Source organism: Ziziphus jujuba, chromosome 12 (genome assembly GCF_031755915.1).
Source record: "Ziziphus jujuba cultivar Dongzao chromosome 12, ASM3175591v1".
NCBI classification, from domain to species: Eukaryota; Viridiplantae; Streptophyta; class Magnoliopsida; order Rosales; family Rhamnaceae; genus Ziziphus; species Ziziphus jujuba.
The window spans coordinates 25,535,162-25,554,388 of NC_083390.1; the positions used below are offsets into that span (position 1 = coordinate 25,535,162).

General features: G+C 36.2%; 3 protein-coding genes across 5 annotated transcripts; all 3 read left to right on the top strand.

Moving 5' to 3' along the window:
* Positions 1-500: 500 nt before the first annotated feature.
* LOC107429706 (RNA polymerase II C-terminal domain phosphatase-like 3) lies at positions 501-7,286 on the top strand. Its single transcript, XM_016040443.4, has 12 exons — positions 501-1,652; positions 1,772-1,904; positions 2,026-2,081; positions 2,168-2,228; positions 2,334-3,749; positions 4,152-4,772; positions 4,879-5,025; positions 5,115-5,383; positions 5,467-5,578; positions 5,664-5,921; positions 6,237-6,283; positions 6,382-7,286. Exons 1-12 carry the CDS (start codon positions 988-990, stop codon positions 6,443-6,445), a joined length of 3,849 nt encoding a protein of 1,282 aa, XP_015895929.4. The 5' UTR covers positions 501-987; the 3' UTR covers positions 6,446-7,286.
* A 136-nt stretch (positions 7,287-7,422) lies between these two features.
* LOC107429681 (protein NETWORKED 3C) lies at positions 7,423-10,028 on the top strand. The gene is made up of 2 exons (XM_025078566.3): positions 7,423-8,886; positions 9,081-10,028. Exons 1-2 carry the CDS (start codon positions 8,766-8,768, stop codon positions 9,818-9,820), a joined length of 861 nt encoding a protein of 286 aa, XP_024934334.1. The 5' UTR covers positions 7,423-8,765; the 3' UTR covers positions 9,821-10,028.
* Positions 10,029-10,676: 648 nt separating this feature from the next.
* On the top strand, positions 10,677-17,481 carry LOC107429686 (coiled-coil domain-containing protein SCD2). 3 transcript variants are annotated; one of them, XM_016040414.3, is made up of 17 exons: positions 10,678-11,295; positions 11,778-11,950; positions 12,632-12,707; positions 12,852-12,893; positions 12,982-13,044; positions 13,390-13,439; positions 13,555-13,582; positions 13,759-13,833; positions 14,014-14,124; positions 14,198-14,258; positions 14,719-14,835; positions 14,944-15,065; positions 15,221-15,290; positions 16,090-16,131; positions 16,446-16,486; positions 16,725-16,851; positions 17,135-17,481. In XM_016040414.3, exons 1-17 carry the CDS (start codon positions 10,939-10,941, stop codon positions 17,254-17,256), a joined length of 1,677 nt encoding a protein of 558 aa, XP_015895900.1. In that variant the 5' UTR covers positions 10,678-10,938; the 3' UTR covers positions 17,257-17,481. The 3 variants fall into 3 exon arrangements, with proteins under 3 accessions (XP_024934332.1, XP_015895900.1, XP_024934333.1); XM_025078565.3 differs by having other exon boundaries at positions 11,164-11,305; XM_025078564.3 differs by lacking the exon at positions 13,759-13,833 and having other exon boundaries at positions 10,677-11,295.
* The last annotated feature ends 1,746 nt before the right edge of the window (positions 17,482-19,227 follow it).

Here is a 19,227-nt window from a genome sequence, read left to right on the forward strand (position 1 = left end):
TGCTTTCATCTATTGAAGCAAGCAACATTGATACCAAACTTGAGTTATAAATCTAACATATTAGAACAAACCTAATATCTGAATTTCAACTAGACAATTTTTGATTTTAAATTTTATTCGTGACATATATACACTTTGAAATTATATTGAATTTTGTAATAAATTATTTGATAGATAGTTGGAAATAGTAGTTATTAAAAACATATATTTAAGCTATTGAAATTGTAATTATTAATTCAAATTTTAAAATTATGAACCAAAAAAAAAAAAAAAAAAGAATAATAAAAGGGGTGGGATTTAATTCGATCCAGGTCACGACCCACCAGGCGAAATTTCTGAAAGAGTGGCAATTTGGCACTGCGGCAATACCATTTACGCTCATCAAAGACAAAGACTGTGGGTTTTGTGGATCGTTGACGTGTGCGGTCCAGATTCAAAGTATTGCATGTACAAGATTCTCCTTGTCTTATAAACTCTCCTCCTCCTCTGCCCCCAAACTCTTTCTCTCTCATCTCATCTCCTCTCGTTTTGCGCTTCCTAATAATATATTTTTGTTTTCTATTTATTTTCTCACTTTTTATTCTCTCTCTCTCTCTCTCTCTCTCTGTCTTCCTCCTATACATATCAAGATCGCGATCTAATCTGTGCGAACAAGATCGGGAAAATTCATATTTCTTTCTCATCGGTCATTAATCTGTATCGTAAATATTCAGATCTTTGGCGAACGAAAGAAGAAAAAAAAAAAAAAAAAGTGAAATTGGGAACCCTAATTTAATTTTTGGGACAAATTGGATTACTGTTGTAAAATTAATTTTTTTTTTTTTTTTGGTTGTTGCTGTTATTGTTTGTGTGTGTATGGTAAATTAATATCTATTTTGGTTTGGGGAAGTTTGAATAACGAACGGATTTATTTATTTATGGTCGATTTTGGATCTAATTGTATCGTGGAGTGGAATAATTATTAAAGAGATTGAAGAAACCCCAAGTATGATGGGGAAAGATGAAAGTGTCAGAGTTGTTGTTGCAGAAGAAGATGTAGAAGAAGGTGAGATTTCTGATTCAGCATCGGTGGAGGAGATCAGTGAGGAGGATTTCAATAAGCAAGATGTTGTTACTAAGGTGTCCAAGGATTCTTCCGATTATAAGGAATCCAAACCCATCTCCAAAGGAGGAAGTGATGGTAGGGTTTGGACGATGCGCGATCTGTACAACTATTCCGGTTACGGCCGGTACAATACGGGTCTCTATAATCTTGCTTGGGCACAGGCAGTTCAGAATAAACCCTTGAATGAGATTTTCGTGATGGATGTAGACTCTGAAGAGAAGTCGAAGCGATCGTCGTCGTCTCCTTCTGTGAATAGTGGAAGAGACGAGAGTGTTAATGCCAAGGAAGTGGATAAAGTTGTAATTGATGATAGTGGCGATGAAATGGATGCTGCTGAGAAGGAAGAAGGCGAATTGGAGGAGGGTGAGATTGATTTGGATTCAGAGCCTGTGCAGAAGGCGGCCCAAGAACCCAAAGAGGTTGCTTTGGATTGTGATCCTATGAATGTTGGTGAGTTGGATTTTGATTCGAGGAATAGGAAGTTGGAGAAGCGAGTGCACTCCATTCGGGAAGCTCTCGTGAGTGTTAGTGTGTTTGATGCAGAGAAGTAAGTGAACTGAATTTGTTGTTGAATGCTGGATCAATTAGTCAGATTTGGGAGTAAAATGTGTGTAATCAATGGAATTTGAATGTTAAGCATTGATGTGGTTGGTTTATTTGTTGTAGATCGTTTGAGCAAGTTTGTTCCCTGCTACAAAACATTTTGGAGGACTTGCTGGGAGTTCTTTTGGATATCGGTCATAGCGAAAAGCAAGCTCTCGTTGAGCTTTCGTTTGTTGCAATTCAAGCTGTCAACTCTGTAAGCTACTCTGTAAATTGTCCCGCTATTAATAGCTTTTCCAGTTACCGTCTCGTTGAAATATCGTACGTTATGGTGGGAATTCAAAATGCTTCTTGTAAAAAAATTGAGTTTATTTCAGGCTTTCTGCTCTATGAACCAGAATGAAAAGGAACAGAGAAAAGACAGTTTATCGAGGTTCTTTATTTGTTTTTGTGATTATTGTTTTTTTTTTTTTTTTAAATACCTAAATTTTCAATTATTAATAATTATCTTCATAGCAGGTTACTGTCTACTGTGAAAAACCGCCTTCTTCACCACCTTTCTCCTGGACAGATGAAAGAGGTGTGGTATTATAAAACTTAGTTGTAACATCTTTTTGCTGTTAGTTTAGAAAAAAATTTCATTCTACTAAAGTAGGGAAAGTGTAACATGGTGTCTTTTTCACAGATAGAGTTCATGATATCCTCTCTAGGTCTTCTTAGTGTTTTGCCGAGTACTCGAGTAAGTGATAAACAGAAAGAGCTGCAGGATATTGATGGGGTTCGTGAGAGGGATTCTGCAAACATTGGTGAAAATGAAAGTAATAGGACTTATACTAAGTTCGCTTTGGGTTCTGTATCTATGGCATCAATGGATCATGGTCATGCGGGTACATTACCAGATGCTTTGAGAACAGGAATGCCTGGAGTTAAGAGCAGGGGGGTTCTTCTTCCCCTGTTAGACCTTCATAAGGATCATGATGCAGATAGTCTTCCATCACCAACACGAGAAGCACCGTCATGCTTTCCTGTATTCAAGACGTTGCCTGTTGGAGATGGAAGTTTTAAATCAGGGTTTAGCACTCCTAAGGTGGCACCGGACGCTGAGGAATCTAGGCTGCATCATTATGAAACTGATGCCCTGAAAGCTGTTTCTTCATACCAACAAAAATTTGGTCGGAGTACCATTTCAATGAATGACCGACTTCCAAGCCCAACCCCTTCAGAAGAATATGAGAATGGTGATGCTGATACTAATGGGGAGGTCTCTAGTTCTTTTACACTAAGCAATCTAAGAACTGCAAGCACACCCATTTTGGGGCAACCGGTTTTTTCTTCACCAACCCTTGTTAACAGTGCCAGTATGCAAGGACCAATTACTACTAAAAATGCTGCACCTGTTAGTTCTGTTTCTAATCCAACTGTGAAAGCATCAGCAAAAAATAGAGACCCTAGGCTTCGATTTGCAAATTCAGATGTAGGTGCTTTAGATCTTAATCAAAGAACCTTGCCTATGGTTCATAGTGCACCTAAAGTTGAACCCATTGAACCAGTGAACTCCCGTAAACAAAGGACTTTTGACGAGCCTAATATGGATGGTCATTTGACTAAAAAACAAAGAATGGGATTAGAGAAGTCTCGAATTGTTAGTGATATAAAGACTGTGGCTGGAAGTGGTGGATGGTTGGAGGACAGTGTTAACCTTGGACCTCAGTTAAGTAATAAAAACACGTTCATGGAGAATGCAGAAGTTGATTCCAGAACACCAGTTAGTGTAGTAAGTTGTCCTACAAATTCCCCAAATGTTGGTAATGAGCAAGCGTCGGTAGCAAGTACAAGTACCATAGCTTCCTTGCCTGCAATATTGAAAGACATAGCTGTGAATCCAACAATGCTGTTAAATATTCTTAAATTGGGACAACAACAGAGATTAGCAGCAGAACAGCAGAAGTCTGCTGATCCTGCAACAATCGCAATACATCCTCCGAGCTCAAATTCAGTTCCGGTAGCAGCTCCATTGGTGAATAATGCTTCTTCTATGGCCTCAAAAATTTTGCAGATTCCAGCAGGAACTCCTGCAGTTCCTTCACAAATAGCTTCCATTGTGAGTGCTTCACTATGTTCCTTTATCTGATTGCAGAGTTTACAGGAATTAAATATGGGTTCTCTGCCATATTTTTATACTTGTTCAGTTCAATGGCTATCTTTTTTTTAATTTTTTTAGTTACGAATATGTAACTTCAATTTTCTCCTTTGCTTTTAGCCTTTACTAATCAGGATGAGTATTAATTTTCTGCAAAGTCACATTGATAATTCAGAGGAAATTACAATGTCATTTTTATTTTAAGTGCAAAAAAACTAGAAGAATTGAACATAATATGGGGCAAACATCAATTCATGTTATTCGTTTAAAATTTGACGTATTATATATAGGTTTGCTATTTTAGGGTTCTGTAGGCCCCTTAAAAGTTTGTTTTAAATCTTTGTTCATGTTTATAATTTACAGAGCCCACAAGATGAATTGAATAAAATCCGCATGAAACCCCGTGACCCTCGCCGTGTTCTCCATGGTAGTACACTTCAAAAGAGTGGGAGCATGGGGCATGATCAATTCAAGAATATTGTGCCCCCTTCATCAATCACCCGGGCAAATAAGGATAATCCGAATGGCCAAAAGCAGGAGGGTCAGGCAGATAAGATTTCAGCGCTTTCTCAATCGGTTGCACCACCTGATATTACCCGGCAGTTCACCAAGAATCTGAAAAATATTGCTGATCTTATGTCTGTATCACAAGCATCAACAAAACCAGCTATAGTTTCTCAGAATCTTTCTACCCAATCAGTACCAGTCAAATCACAGAGAGGAGATGTGAGAGCCAGTGTTTCGAATTCTGAGGAGCAGCAGAGTGGCACTATTTCAGCTCCTGATGTGGCTGTAGCTGGTTCTTCTCGTTCACCTAGCACATGGGGAGATGTTGAGCATCTGTTTGAAGGATATGATGACCACCAAAAAGCTGCAATCCACAGAGAGAGGGCAAGACGGATAGAAGAGCAAAAGAAAATGTTTGCTGCTCGAAAGCTTTGTCTTGTCTTGGATCTAGATCACACACTTCTTAATTCAGCTAAGGTAATATCTTTATATATGGAATGGATTGGTATCTGACCAATTATATGATAAGGGTTTAGATTCTGTGATGCTGATGTAACTCAATTTTATTATTTATACTTCTCAGTTTGTGGAAGTGGATCCTGTGCATGATGAAATTTTGAGAAAGAAAGAGGAACAGGATCGTGAAAAGCCACAGAGACATCTCTACCGACTGGCTCACATGGGAATGTGGACGAAGCTGCGACCCGGGATCTGGAATTTCTTGGAAAAGGTAGTTTTAATTGCATATATTTTTAAAGCTTCAATCTTCCATTTGCTCTAATTGATGTATAACATCTAAATGCATATCCTTTGCAACAGGCTAGTAAGCTTTATGAGTTGCATCTTTACACTATGGGGAACAAATTATATGCTACAGAGATGGCAAAACTGCTAGACCCAAACGGAGCTCTCTTTTCTGGACGAGTTATTTCTAAGGGTGACGATGGGGATCTTGTGGATGGTGATGAGAGGGTCCCCAAGAGTAAAGATCTGGAAGGAGTTTTGGGTATGGAATCAGCTGTTGTAATTATAGATGATTCTGTGAAGGTCTGGCCACATAATAAACTGAACTTGATTGTTGTAGAAAGGTAACTACACCCTGATTCAAATGAAATGCTGTAATCCCTACTGTTCTGGCATTCTGATTGGCGACTTTGCCTTTTCAATGCAGGTATATATACTTCCCTTGTAGTAGACGCCAATTTTCACTTCCAGGTCTATCTCTTCTTGAGATTGACCATGATGAGAGGGCAGAAGACGGGACTCTGGCATCTTCTTTGGCGGTGAGCCTATTGTTGGAACTTTTCCTGAGCTTTTACTAATTTCTAACCATTTTGCACCTGATTATCTCATCTTTGACTTAATTAGGTAATTGAGAGAATACATCAGAATTTTTTCTCCCACCAGTTGTTAGATGAAGTAGATGTTAGAAATATTCTAGCCTCAGAGCAGCAGAAGATATTGGCGGGTTGTCGGATAGTTTTTAGCAGGGTGTTTCCTGTCGATGAGGTGAATCCTCATCTAAATCATTATTGGCAGACAGCCGAACAGTTTGGTGCTGTGTGCACAAACCAGATAGATGATCAAGTTACACATGTAGTTGCCCTTTCGCTTGGGACTGATAAGGTATTGTGGCTGGTTTTCTTTACTGCTATAACCTCTGTTAATGGAAAGCTGCATTTTGTGGGCTTAGAACTATTTATAGCAGTGAGCTCCAATCATTTTCATGGTGGGAAGGATTTTCTTCTCGCTTAATAGAACCTCCCCTTGTGCTGTGTTCTTGTTGGATATGATGAATGAGTGAATGGAATAGTTGTAAGATTTTGCAGTCAGGAACGATTCCATCCGCCCACTTTGCCCACTTTGCAGAGTGAAAAAAGATAATACAGAACATTGTCAGTAAATTATTCTGTGTTTTCTGATTGGAACTGTTCTGGACAGGTAAATTGGGCTCTATCAACTGGAAGATTCGTTGTTCATCCTGGCTGGTAAGAGATTTTTTGGGGCTTTTAATTTTAGACTAATTTGCATTATTTTAGACATCTGGATTTGACGTGGCTTGTCTTCTCCTCTCCATAAAAACCAGGTTGGAAGCATCGGCTTTGCTTTATCGGAGAGCAAATGAGCAAGATTTTGCCATTAAACCATAAACTATCTCCTAAACACCCCCTCAGTTAATTAAAAACCGATGAACATAATCCAAGAATCATGTTGGAGTGGGAATGGCCTTCGGGTCAAGATGGGTGGGATCCGACTGGGCTAGACCCGAGAGAATGCTATGCCTTGGCCTGAATCCATATTTCCGCCCAAATATGGTTGGCGGTTGCAATTACCCTTCTACCCTGCCCATTTTGCGGAAAAGGAGTTTATTGGAATCTTACACAAATACAGCCAACAAGCTTCAAAATTAGGAGACGAGTGAATCCTAGGTATCTGAGCCTGGTGACTTGGGGTGGGCTTTAACCTAGGTTTGCCATACCTGCCTGTTTTCCTTTAAAAAGAGAAAAAGAAAAAGAAAAAAAAAATTATTGAAGAAGAAGGATAAAGATTTTTGCTGTGGGAGAAAATGATAAAGTTGGTTGCAACTAAATGTATATAGCCTTTTGGGAAACGTGGATAAGTTTTGGGGAGTCAAATGTAAGAAAAAGGAGATTAAGACGACCTAAACTGATAAATTATGAAAATGACAAAAAAAAAAAAAAAAACGACATGAAAGGTGCTGCCTAGTATTTGACCAATGGAGATTGAAACAGTAAGTCTCGAAATCCAAATTAGATGTTGAGTAAAGCTATGTTGGATGGTTCGTGGTGTTAAAAGGGGATTTGGTATCACTCGAATCTAATCCCCTATTGAGACTTGTATCCATCCAATTAAGTTGGCATTGCTTAAAAAGAACGTCTTTTAGGGGATAAAAGATTAAAAAAAAAAAAAAAAAAAAAGTGAAAGCACTCCAATATAAATGAGAAAGTTCATAATTCCATTCTATTTTTACTATTGCGTCTCTTGAGTATTATTTAGTATATTCGTGTATGTCTTTAACGTGGTGCGGGGTCGAAGTTTATGGTAATAAAGAATAAGTTGTCATTTCAAGACATCACTCAATCCTGGCAAGATGGCAGTCGTACATTCCAAGCCGTAAAAAGGAATATGACAAGTACTTTGAGAATGCGACCGGTTCCACATGTCTGTTTTTCATATACGTGTGTCAAATTTAAGGGCTGAAAGATTAAGTTAAAATCGTAGCTTTGACTGAGTGTGTGGGTTGCGACTCTTCTCGTAAGATATTTTATTATTTTATTTTATTTTTGCTGAGAGTTCCTAAATGGTAGTCCTGAAGCTATTTTTGTGGTCATGGATTAGGATTTTCACCTGGCCTGAGCTCTGCCACGTCCAAAACGGCAAAAAAGACCACTTCTATTTGCCTTTGGCGTAGGCCCCCGCCTAATATAGCTCATATGATTTGTGGGTCTTTAATGTTCTTTTTATTTATTTATTTTTGCTACAACCTTAATGGTTTGTTATAATAGTTGTCGTAGGACTAGTGCACGGCTTTCGGGAGTTCATGCTCTCTTTTTAATATTGATTTACCACAAAAAGGGAGTCTGAAGGGTAATATTATTTTTATTATTTTTTGGGGTAAATTGGATATATTATATTTTGTGCTTTAATAATTAAATTTTCTTACATAATATATGACTACCCAACCAAAAAAAAAAAAAGAAAAACTAACAATATAGAGTCATATACACGATTTGATTCCTCTTTTTTTTTTGGTGATAATAACCATTTTACATTTTAAAATTAAAAGAATTGAGTTGGATGATGCATGTGCATTATATTTATATACCCAATTTTCTAATTTAATATTTAACCCAAAAAAGACGCTAGTTATTCATTTATAAGAGAAGCTAACCATTTAATGAGGATGTAATGCTGTTATAATTAGTTAATTCCTTCACGAGATTTGAATTTTAATCTGATACGTAGAAGACTACATTGCAATTCTAGCATTTTGAATTCAAATTTTTAAAGCTTGATAATTAAGGCTTTACCGTCAATGTCATTAATCACTTTTTTGTTTTTAAAAAAAAAGAAATTGCCAACCATCAAATGTACGTAAAGCTTTATTTCCATTATTTCTTCTGAGAAATAATTCTTCATCATTTATGAGCATGTATATATATGGTAAAAGACAACAAAATCGAGAAGATATAGTGGTTACCATTTGAAGTAGTTTTATATACGTTTACCAAGGAATTTTGGCATATTTTTCACCCAAAAAAAAGGATTTTTGGCATATGAAGAAGAGTGAATAAATCATGGTAATTTTAGAGAAATCTACGATGGTTTACCATTTTGAAAATCCTCAAAATCAGGGAGCTGGTGATGGATAAATGTTGGTATTTAGGACTCTTAGTAATAGTCCATCGAAATTCAAGTTTTGAAAGTAGATACTGAAAGATTTTGGTTATGGAGAAGATGGTTTCGAACGAAAAGAAGAAAGAAGGCCAGACTGCAGCTCTTTCATGGTGCTGGAATAGCCACAACAATGATCTCCATAAATCTCAATGGCTTGAAACTACTCTTTCAGGTTCTTTGATTTTTAATCAAATGAAATTCAATCGGTTTTGCATATATAAATCCCTATACATGTAATATGGTAGCTCTATATAAAAAGTGTTTAATTTATTCCTCAAAATTTTTTTTATTGTTTTTTAATGTCTTGCCGTTGCTTTATATTATTATATGGTAAATGCAAATTATTATTATTATTATTTTGGGCAGAGTTGGATGATAAGATTAAGCTGATATTAAGCATGATAGAAGAAGATGGAGATTCATTTGCGAAAAGAGCAAAGATGTTCTACGAGAGACGACCAGAGCTCATAAAAGTATTGGAGGACTTGCACAAGTCCTACCGTTCGCTTGCTGAGAAATACGATCACCTTAACTCTGGACTCTCTCATGCCCTTCATTCTGCCTCATTTTCTTCCTTAAAAGCTTTAAGACATGTCCATAGTAGTACCCATCATCAGATGAATGTGATGATGATCAACCCTGATGCCGATGATGATCAAAATTCCTTGAAACTCAAGGCACCTGCCGCCGATCAACATCATCATCATCATCATCTTGATGATACCGAAATCGATTACGAATGCCTGCTGGAGAAGAAGAAGAAGAAGAAGAAGTTTGATTATGATGATGATGATTATGATGGCACTACGAGTAATAGAGGATCGTCAGATGGAGAAGAGGAATATCAAAAAAACAAGAAGACATGGAGTATTAGTGGGAAAGAGGTGATGGAATTGATAGAAGACCATGTGAGGCAGCGGGGTGAACTTATAAGGAGAAACAAGGAGAAAAGAGAAACCATTAAAGATCTGCGTAATCAGGTTAATAGACTAATAGGTGAGAATCAGGCTTTGAAGGACTGTCTGCACTCTCTCCAGCCTTCAACCAGGTTGAAATCCCCTTCTTTCTTTGGAAAGCTCACTGGTTGCACTGGTTCTACACTATAATATTTCCATCCCCCTCTACTTCTCAGTTATGGTTCTCTACCAGTACCACTTGATATTTATTATTATTATTTTTTTGCTGAAATACTAGTACTACTTGATAATACTATATAATATTCTGTTTTTTCATTTATTCCGATGGATTTGTCTTCCATAGTTCATATTATATGGAAAAGCTAAGGTTCATTTTATTATAATTATAAATGTGCACGACTAAATACAAGAATGGGTGCTTATATTGTTGTATATCTATTCCAAAATGGTAGAAAATGAATGGGTTTTCATGAACTTCAAAATTAATGAGCTTTACACCTTTTTTAAATTTTAGTGGATTATTATATGGCTTTGCAATCACAAGCAATGTTATTTTTTTTTTTTTTGGTAAATAATATTAATTTGTATAATTAATTGTAAAGGCAGACTACAAACTTCATAATTAATATATTGTTCTTTAGTTCTACTCATCATCTCTGCAGATGAAAATGCCTGCTAATCAAACCACGTGTAGTTATTCAAATACTTAAGGATACTATACAGTTACGGTTGACAACAAATAAAATTTAAATGAAATTGTCTACCTAGAAAATATTTAATCCATGCTTTATAGAAGAAATACAGAATTTATGTATCCCCTAAAAAATAATTCGTGAAATACAAATGGTTAGTTATAAATCTCACAAAACCTAAACAAATATATATATATATATATATTATGAATAATATTACAAGCTAGGTAACAAAGTTCAAATTATAAATTAATATGCGAAGGAATTTACATTTTGGAAAAACAAGTTATTAGTTCCAAATAAGGGAGCTTACTGCAATTATTTCCAAATAGGGAGAGTCTTTCAGAATTAACTAAAAATCGAAATCTAAGAAGCCGACGGCTCTCAAACCAAAGTCCTCGAAGTGGTGTCTGTCTTACTCAACCACTCACTCACTCTCTCAGCTCAGCTAAAATCGCCCACCATTTTGCATTTCTGTGTTTAACACCAACACTCTCTCTCTTTCTCTCTCTCTCTCTCTTTCTCGTTCTTACATATAAACGACGATCTAGCCTCCGCGTTTTGAGGTCTTCCTTGTTTTTTCGTACCGATTGATTTTTATGCATTTACTATACAATGGACCGGAGACGAACCGAAAGCCCGGTCTACGCTCGCCAATGGAGCAGCGAGACCGGTAGCACCGGCGGCGCGTCGTCTCCGGCAATGTCGCCGGCTCGCAACCACCATGCTCGGTCCTCCTCCGTCTCGGGGATCTCCAACATCAAGCGCACTCAGAACTTCGCTGCCAAGGCAGCGGCTCAGCGGCTTGCTCAGGTTATGGCCTCGCAGGCCGCTGACGACGATGAGGATGAGGAGGATGACTTAGGTTTTCGATACAGTGCTCCCCCTCCGATCTCACTGGCCAGGAATGTTAATTCCGGTGCTAGACCTGCAGTTCCTCCTCCCAGGACTAACAGATCTCCTTCACCAGCGGTAAATTTTCGTATGTATTTATTTATTTATTTATTTTGGGGTTACTTAGCTGAAGTTAATGTTAGCTTTTGAGTTAGTGATGCTCGAGCTTGTGTTTTCCCCTAGTCAGTGAGTTAATGATCGAAATGCGGTGGAGATTTGGTCTGAATTTGATGCGGAACGATGTGAATAATTATGAATTTTCTGGTGGAGGTTGATTGTTGGAGCTTTGGATTTGGTGTCTGAAGATAGATATATTGTGGATATTCTCATTTAAATTTTTTTTCTATTTTTGAGGAAAATGAGAGATCTTTTTTTCTGGATTCACATTGATTTCAATTATTCGTAGCGGAAAGGGGATCGAGTAGATTTCAATGAAGTTTCAGTTCATTTATGCACCTATTCAGAATATAATTAGGATTGCCTATTGTACTTTGTACAGTTTGAAAATGGTGACCAAAAGTAGAACGCTGATTGGAATTTCTTTCTCATATTTTAATTAGTTGGCTCGGAACTTTGTAGAGGAAACTCCGTCCGTACGTTCAACATCTGCAGGAAGGTCATCAATGTCTCACCGTGCGGCGCCGTTGGTTCCGCCAAGTAAAACATCTCTGAGGACTGCGGTTTCTTTGCCGCCAGTGGAACCTCCTGTTAATAGTAGGCCAAAGGAAATTAGGTAATCCCGTTCAAATTATTATAACAAGAATATAAAGAAATTGTCGTTCTGCCTCATTTTAAAATGTTTAATTTTTTATTATTATTATTATTTTTTTAGAATAAAAATGTTTAGTTTTATGATGGATAAATTATATTTTTATTTATTTTTGGCTGGAGCATAATATAAGAAAAATTGCCTAATTAGTATTGGTAATTCATAGTTGTCTTACTATTATAATTATTATACTTTCTCTAGCTTATCTTGCAAGTGATATACCCTTTATAGAAGTGGTAGATTGGGCTTCCAAGCCCATCGAAAGGAACAAATAGAAAAAGGAAAGATTAAAATACATCTCCATCATTTTTAAAGGTTGTAGAAGGGAGGATGTGGATCAAACATAATTGCTTGGATGTGTACCTACGGAAACCATTGTATGGCTGCTTATCATTCTTTTAGTTTATGTGAATGACAAAATATCTTTGTACTCTGGTATTGTTGGCTGCATTAACTAAGTGCCTGTAAATTTGAATTAATAACTGTGCCAATCTATGTAGTGGGGCTACTCCTTCTTCCCGCAAACTAACATATTCCTGTTTAGATTATGTATTATGTATTATAAGTATATATATATATATATATATATATATATATATATATATCATTTAGGGATGCAAATTAATTAATGAGTGTCAATGGCAGATTCTCATCAGATTCAGGACCCTTTAAGTCAAAGGATTCAGGAGATCAGCGTGAGGCTTCTGCTCTACGTGATGAAGTATGTCATCAGTCGATCCATTTAGTTTTACATGCATTTTAACATCTCAATAATTTTCCTTATTATATTATTTGAAGAAATAAGAAGTATGATATATTTTCCTTTTCCTTAAAAGTTTTATTTTAAAACATTTTCATATTGCAGCGTGATATGCTACAAGAAGAGAATGAAACTATCCTTGACAAGGTGTGGACTTGTTTCTTGTTTTGTCCTCATGAAGTAATTACTTTATACCCTTATTTGTGGTTAAATATAATTTTTGGAACTTGTACAGCTCAGAAATGAGGAAGAGAGGTGTGAGGAAGCAGAGGCTAGAGTTAGGGAGCTCGAAAAACAGGTACTTTCTGTACTTCATGTTGTGTACATGATGTCAAAGGTTAGGTGTATCATTATAGGTTCAAGGAAATCCTACTTTGTTTTTGGCATATTTGCTTTTCTTTGCACCTGATAATCAGTATAACCTTTTGTTTGGATATAACTTGATTTTGATCTAGTGCTACTATAATTGGTTGATATAAAAGAACACTTTGGTAGAACCTGTGGTGGTTATTTTTTGAACTTTGAACTGTTAAATTTCTTGGTGTTTTGGTGGTTGCCCTTTCTGCACAATTTCACATTTGAAGATGCAATATACGTTTCAAATGCAAAATTATGGATCTTTCTACTGTTTGTGAGTCATCAGGTTGCTGCTCTTGGAGAAGGTGTTTCTTTGGAAGCTAAACTTTTGAGCAGGTGAGTTCAAGTTAAGAAGAGTGATAACCTTCATGGAGGAGAGTTTTTCTTCGCAGTCCACCTATAACCATATCCTTTTTTTTTTTTTTTTTTTTTTTTTTTAATTAATCTGCAGAAAGGAAGCTGCATTACGTCAAAGAGAGGTAATTAAGGAATTGAAGTGTACTTTCTTTTGAACATGTAACCTACATGTTCTTTCTTTTCCTTTTGTATGATTTGGATTAGACTCATTGAATTTGCATACGACCATTAGTAACATGGTAGGGATGTTATTGATTTACATGAAAGACTGTCTTAGGACTTCTCTATTATTTCACAGGCTGCACTAAAAGATGCAAAACTATCTAAGAATGGGGTAGATAAGGAAATTGTGGCTCTTCAGTCTGAAGTAGCAGTAAGTAGGCTTTCATTCATTCGTCCTCATTCCAAATTAAAGTTTTTTCTTCCAAGCATGTAGCTTAAACTATTAAAGTAAAACTGTTTGGATATTTTATTAAAACATTTAAGTTTCGTAGGCGTTTCTTATTTTTGCTACCTCTGTTACAGTCTGACTTAAAATTCTTGCTTGAACCAGAATGCGAAAGACACAGCTGCAGCTGTTGTACAACAACTTCATGGAGCTGAATCTGAAGTAAAAGCTCTTCGGTCAATGACACAACGAATGATATTGACTCAGAAAGAGATGGTTTGTATTAACACTGTTGCATGGAGCCTTATCGGTCATTGGGGATTAATTTCTTAGTATTCTAACATTTCAGGAAGAAGTAGTTCTTAAGAGGTGTTGGCTTGCTCGTTATTGGGGTTTGGCTGCAAAACATGGTATTTACTAATATGCTATAATTTGATTTGCCGTTGTTACAAAAGATCCTAAATTCTCTTCGGTTAGTTATATATTCTGGCTGTTCGCTACTCAGAAGAAAATCATCTAGATGTGTTATAAAGAAAATAACCTATTCTCCAAATTTTTAATAAAAAATATTGATAATTTTTAACCTCAGGGGCAGTTGTTTTCAGAAGTTACCTCTTCATTTGTTAGGGTTTATGATCTTTTTTATTAGAATCCAATTGTAGGGATCTCAGAGCATTCTACACTTCATTGTTTGCACAGTCTATCAACTTCATATTCATTTGGTTCTGTTTTTTGCCGTTACTTTTGTAAATTGCTGCAGCTTCATGTTTTGTTTGTTTTTTGGCTCAAATATTGTGTCATGACATAAGGATGGCTTCTCAATTACATTTGGAATCACAATCTAAACACAATCTATTCTATGCTTTGTAGGAATCTGTGCTGATATTGCGGTGACGAAGTATGAACACTGGTCGTCCCTAGCTCCTCTTCCATTTGAGGTTGTTCTTTCTGCAGGACAAAAGGCTAAGGAGGAATTTTGGGAGACAGGCCAGTGATATTCATTTGATCTTTTCTGCTAATGTTTTTTGCTTGTTATCTGCATAACTGCTATTTTTCTCTAAAATTATCTCAGCTCTCTAATACTTGGTTGAGCAGGTGATGTTGATCCTGAGAAGAGGAGCAAAGTTTTTCAGGACTTGAATGATCTAACTGGAGAAGGAAACATTGAGAGTATGCTTTCAGTGGAAATGGGGTTGAAGGAGCTTGTTTCCCTGAAGGTTCTTTTCTAATGCAATGCTCTTCTTGAATTGATCATGTGTCTGATGTTAAATTCTTCTTTTGATATGCTCCTGCACTATCTTCTTTAGTAATTTTTTATTATCAGTAAGGTGTTGCTTATGCGGTAGTTTTTCTTATGGTGTCAACTTCAAAGGTTGAGGATTCTATTGTGCTTGCATTGGCCCAGACACGGCGTCCAAACTCAGCCCGACTATCGAGCTCAGGTGATCTTTTGGATTGATTTACTTTGATCTTTGCTTTGATTATCAGGTTTATTTTTTCCACCTGTGTTTTTACATGAGATGTTTGGATACCCCTAACGTAAGAAATGTTGCACACAACTTGCACTCTTTTGTTTTTACACTACTACGCTTTAAGGATTGTGAGTTGTTCAATTTGTTTTTTAAGATGTGGCCACTTCAATTATCCTATCAAGGGTATGCCCCTTTAGATTTTGGAGTCGTTTCTTTACTTTTTTGGAAAATTCCCCAATGCTAGTATTTTTTGTCATCCTCTTACAATCATGTAGATTAATCTCTGTGTATTATCTAATGAAGCCCATGTATTCTTGTCAGTCAACATTTTCCAACTCGATTTGTTTGGAATAATGCCAAGCTGAATATTAAGTAATTCCATGGTACATGTTTTGATTCTGTTAAGCTCTGGCTTCTTTGAAGTTCTTCTATATCGCATCCCCAGTTGATGCCTGGCTGATTGCTCGGTATGACATTATTAAGAGCTAATTAATTTTTCCTTTAGATTCAGAAGGCACTCTGATGTGGCATGGATGTCCAATTTGAGTATAGTGGTGAACATTTGCCAAACTCCATTTGGAGTTCCTAGTTTTCGAAAGAGTCAGATCCATTCTGTGTTGTGAAACTCTTCCTTTCTCCCAAATTTTTCATATTATAGTTCTTTTCTCTGATTCACATTAGTTTTATTTGTTTCAATTACTTTTTTGGTCAATGATCTGGGCTGTTGACTTTACTTCTTACTTTTTTGAATTTATTCCTGATTTTTCAGATTTCAAATCTCCTGGTGATCCAAAGTTTATGGAGGCGTTTGGTAAGTCATTATAGGTCATTTTAGTTTTCATTTTGCTTTGGAATTCATTGCTAAAATAAATGGGGAAAAATTGCCACCATCAACATCTGCTGAAGTAGAGCACGATGAAATTTGCATTCCTGGAAATGCCAGTCCTTCGCTTTATGACCTTTGTCTCTTATTTATTTTCTCACATTTTACCATCCATTAACAATATATTCTCTGCCATTTCTTTTTAATTTTGTTGGATAGGTATATCTTATCCTGTTTTATACATATGATTTCATAATAATTGCTACATTGAGCATGATATTGGTACCAATGTTTTCTTGCAGAGCTGAGTCCAGAGGAATCTGAAGATGTTCTTTTCAAAGAGGTCTTGCATTTCTTTCAAGATCCTGCATTTGCATCTCATATCTTTCTGTCTTGACATCTATTTACAAATAAAATGGACCCCTTTTGTGCAACAAGTGTCCGTATCTACAACAAACATTTTGAGTTAACAAAATGGACACTGAAGGAGGATATGCTCTTTCCTCTCCAATTTCTTTCTTTGTTTCTTTCTTTGTCTTGGTACAGAAAAAATCTAAATTTATTAAACATTCAATTAACAGGCATGGCTTACATACTTTTGGAGAAGAGCCAAAGTTCATGGTATAGAGGAGGACATTGCCAAAGAAAGACTCCAGTTTTGGATTAACCGCAGTGGACAGTCACCGACATCACATGATGCTGTTGATGGTATTATTTACTTTGCTTTAACAAATTGATGCCTTCAACCCTCTGTTAAACAAACAATTATAACAAAAAAAGTGGTAAGCTCGAGCCACTTTACCATAAAGTTGACAAAGTTTTCATTTTAATGGAGAGTAAACATAGAAACTACTTATACATATTTAACATGCTTCAGGAAGGAGTTCACGCCAACAATATATGTGATCAAACCTTTATTTTGACTTCAGTATATAGTCCTCTATAAAAAAATGTCAAAACACTTGAGTTTTTGCTTGGTTTTCTTTACCAGTTGAGCAAGGTCTGATGGAGCTCAGAAAATTAGGGATTGAGCACCGACTGTGGGAAGCATCTCGCAAAGAAATCGACCACGACTTCTCAACTTCTAACGATCAAAAATCTGCTGCCCACTGAAGTGCTCTGCTGGAGCATCCACGAAGCTTTCAATGCTCGTGCTGTTTTTCATTTGTATCAAAATTAAAGGCTTCAACAGGAGCAAACATGAGGAAACAAACAATCTTTCCACTTGTTAATCCTCTCCCCGAGAATGACACTTAAGCTGCTTGTTATTTGCTTGAGAGTTATATGAAGGGTGTATATATATATATATATATATCATATACGTAAGAATTTTAAATATTTTTTTTTTACAGTTTCCTTACTTTTCTTATTGTAATTTTGACTTCAAAATTGCTGGAGGTTTTATCGGTAAAAAGATGATTGATATCAATATCCGGCCAATGAACAATAAGGTGAAATTTCTGTTCTTGTTATACAAGAAAGAAAACTGTTTTGAGTTGAGTTTAGCTGTTTAACTGTTTAAGTTGATTCGTCTTGTAGAGAAACGTCACATTTTGGTCAGCAAAGGTTGGTAGGTATTATTTTGTTAATTAAATAAATCTTTGTTTCTCGATTGACACTTGTTCGTAAAGTTCATCCAATCTAGTATTTCTCAAAGTAAAGGTAATCGTAACACAAGTACCTATTTTTCCATATTAGTGAATTGTGATAGGCTCTCTGACAGTTTCTGGAGCCCACGAGATGTTCTGCCAATTAAAGTTCTGAAATAAGGGACAGAGAGCTAGGACCTAATGCAAGAATAATGATTGTGCCTATATATCACTATCATATAGTGCTAAAACGAACTTTTTATTCGTCAATGCATTCCTATTTTTATTTTTTTTAGAGATAAAGATAACTTATGCCAAATCACTGTACAAACTACGTTGTATGATACTAAAAAACCATTCTGCCTTACAAGCCTGTTGTTATTTGAATTAAGCTTCTTGTTGACGTCGAGAAGCATCTCAAATCAAAATTGCATTTACCATGGAAGGTTTTTAGTTATACCACTATAGCAAAAAAGTTATATTCTATTGCGTAGTCCATAAATCAAGGTGATCCCAACAAAAATTTGAGGGGAAAAAATAATTGAAAAATTAAGTGGGGTTAGACTAAAAAGCAGCATATCACAGTGAGCTAGCTAATAAGCTATAACACCTCGTGGTCCAAGATGTTGGAGTACAGACACCAACTCTAGTACAAGCCTTAATCTCTCTATGAGAGAGAGAGAGAGAGAGAGAGAGAATATATTTGTGGAAAATTGGGTTTGTCATGTCTCAGATGGAACGTTGTAAAATGGCCGTTGGGAAGCTTGGGAATCTTTCTCTCTAATCGGGGCTTTTTGTTTGAGGATGTGAGCATTTTTTCTCCCCTTCCCCACGCCCACCAAGCCACCCACTTCTCTCATTTCTGTGTTTTCTGTGTGTGCAGTCTCTTTCACGCGGTCTATACCACTTAGCACGCGAGCCTGCAGTATCATCAACTGTAAGTATATATTATATACAACCCACCATAGCTTCTTACTTAACCATAAAGTATGGGCTTAGGAGGGCAAAGCCTAGTTATTTTTCAAAATAAATATGTAAAAATTTATGCATGTGACCCCTGAATATAATATGACCTTGGGCTTCTGAGTGGAAAAAACCTCATTTAAAAATAAAAATAAAATAAAGCATTCTTTTTGGTGAAAAGGTGCGCATGGGGAAAGAAGAGAAAGACACTGATATTCTAAAGGTGATTTTGACCTAATCCCCCTCTTTCTTATCTTTACAATTTTTCCCTTTCTATCTAGTGACATGGGTCCTACATGGTTCCACACCCTTCGTTTACTAAAATTAAAGTATATACTTAAATTGGTTTTCTTCGTGTCACATTTTAAGATGTAGATTATGATTTATCCCTCCACTTATCCCTTTTCAATCTTTGTGTTTCTTTGTAATTATTACATTGAATTATTGGATTTTATTATGTTTTGGAGCTGGAACTAATCTTCTAAACCGTCCCCCCTTTTTTTATTTTATTTTTTAATTTTATATTGCATAT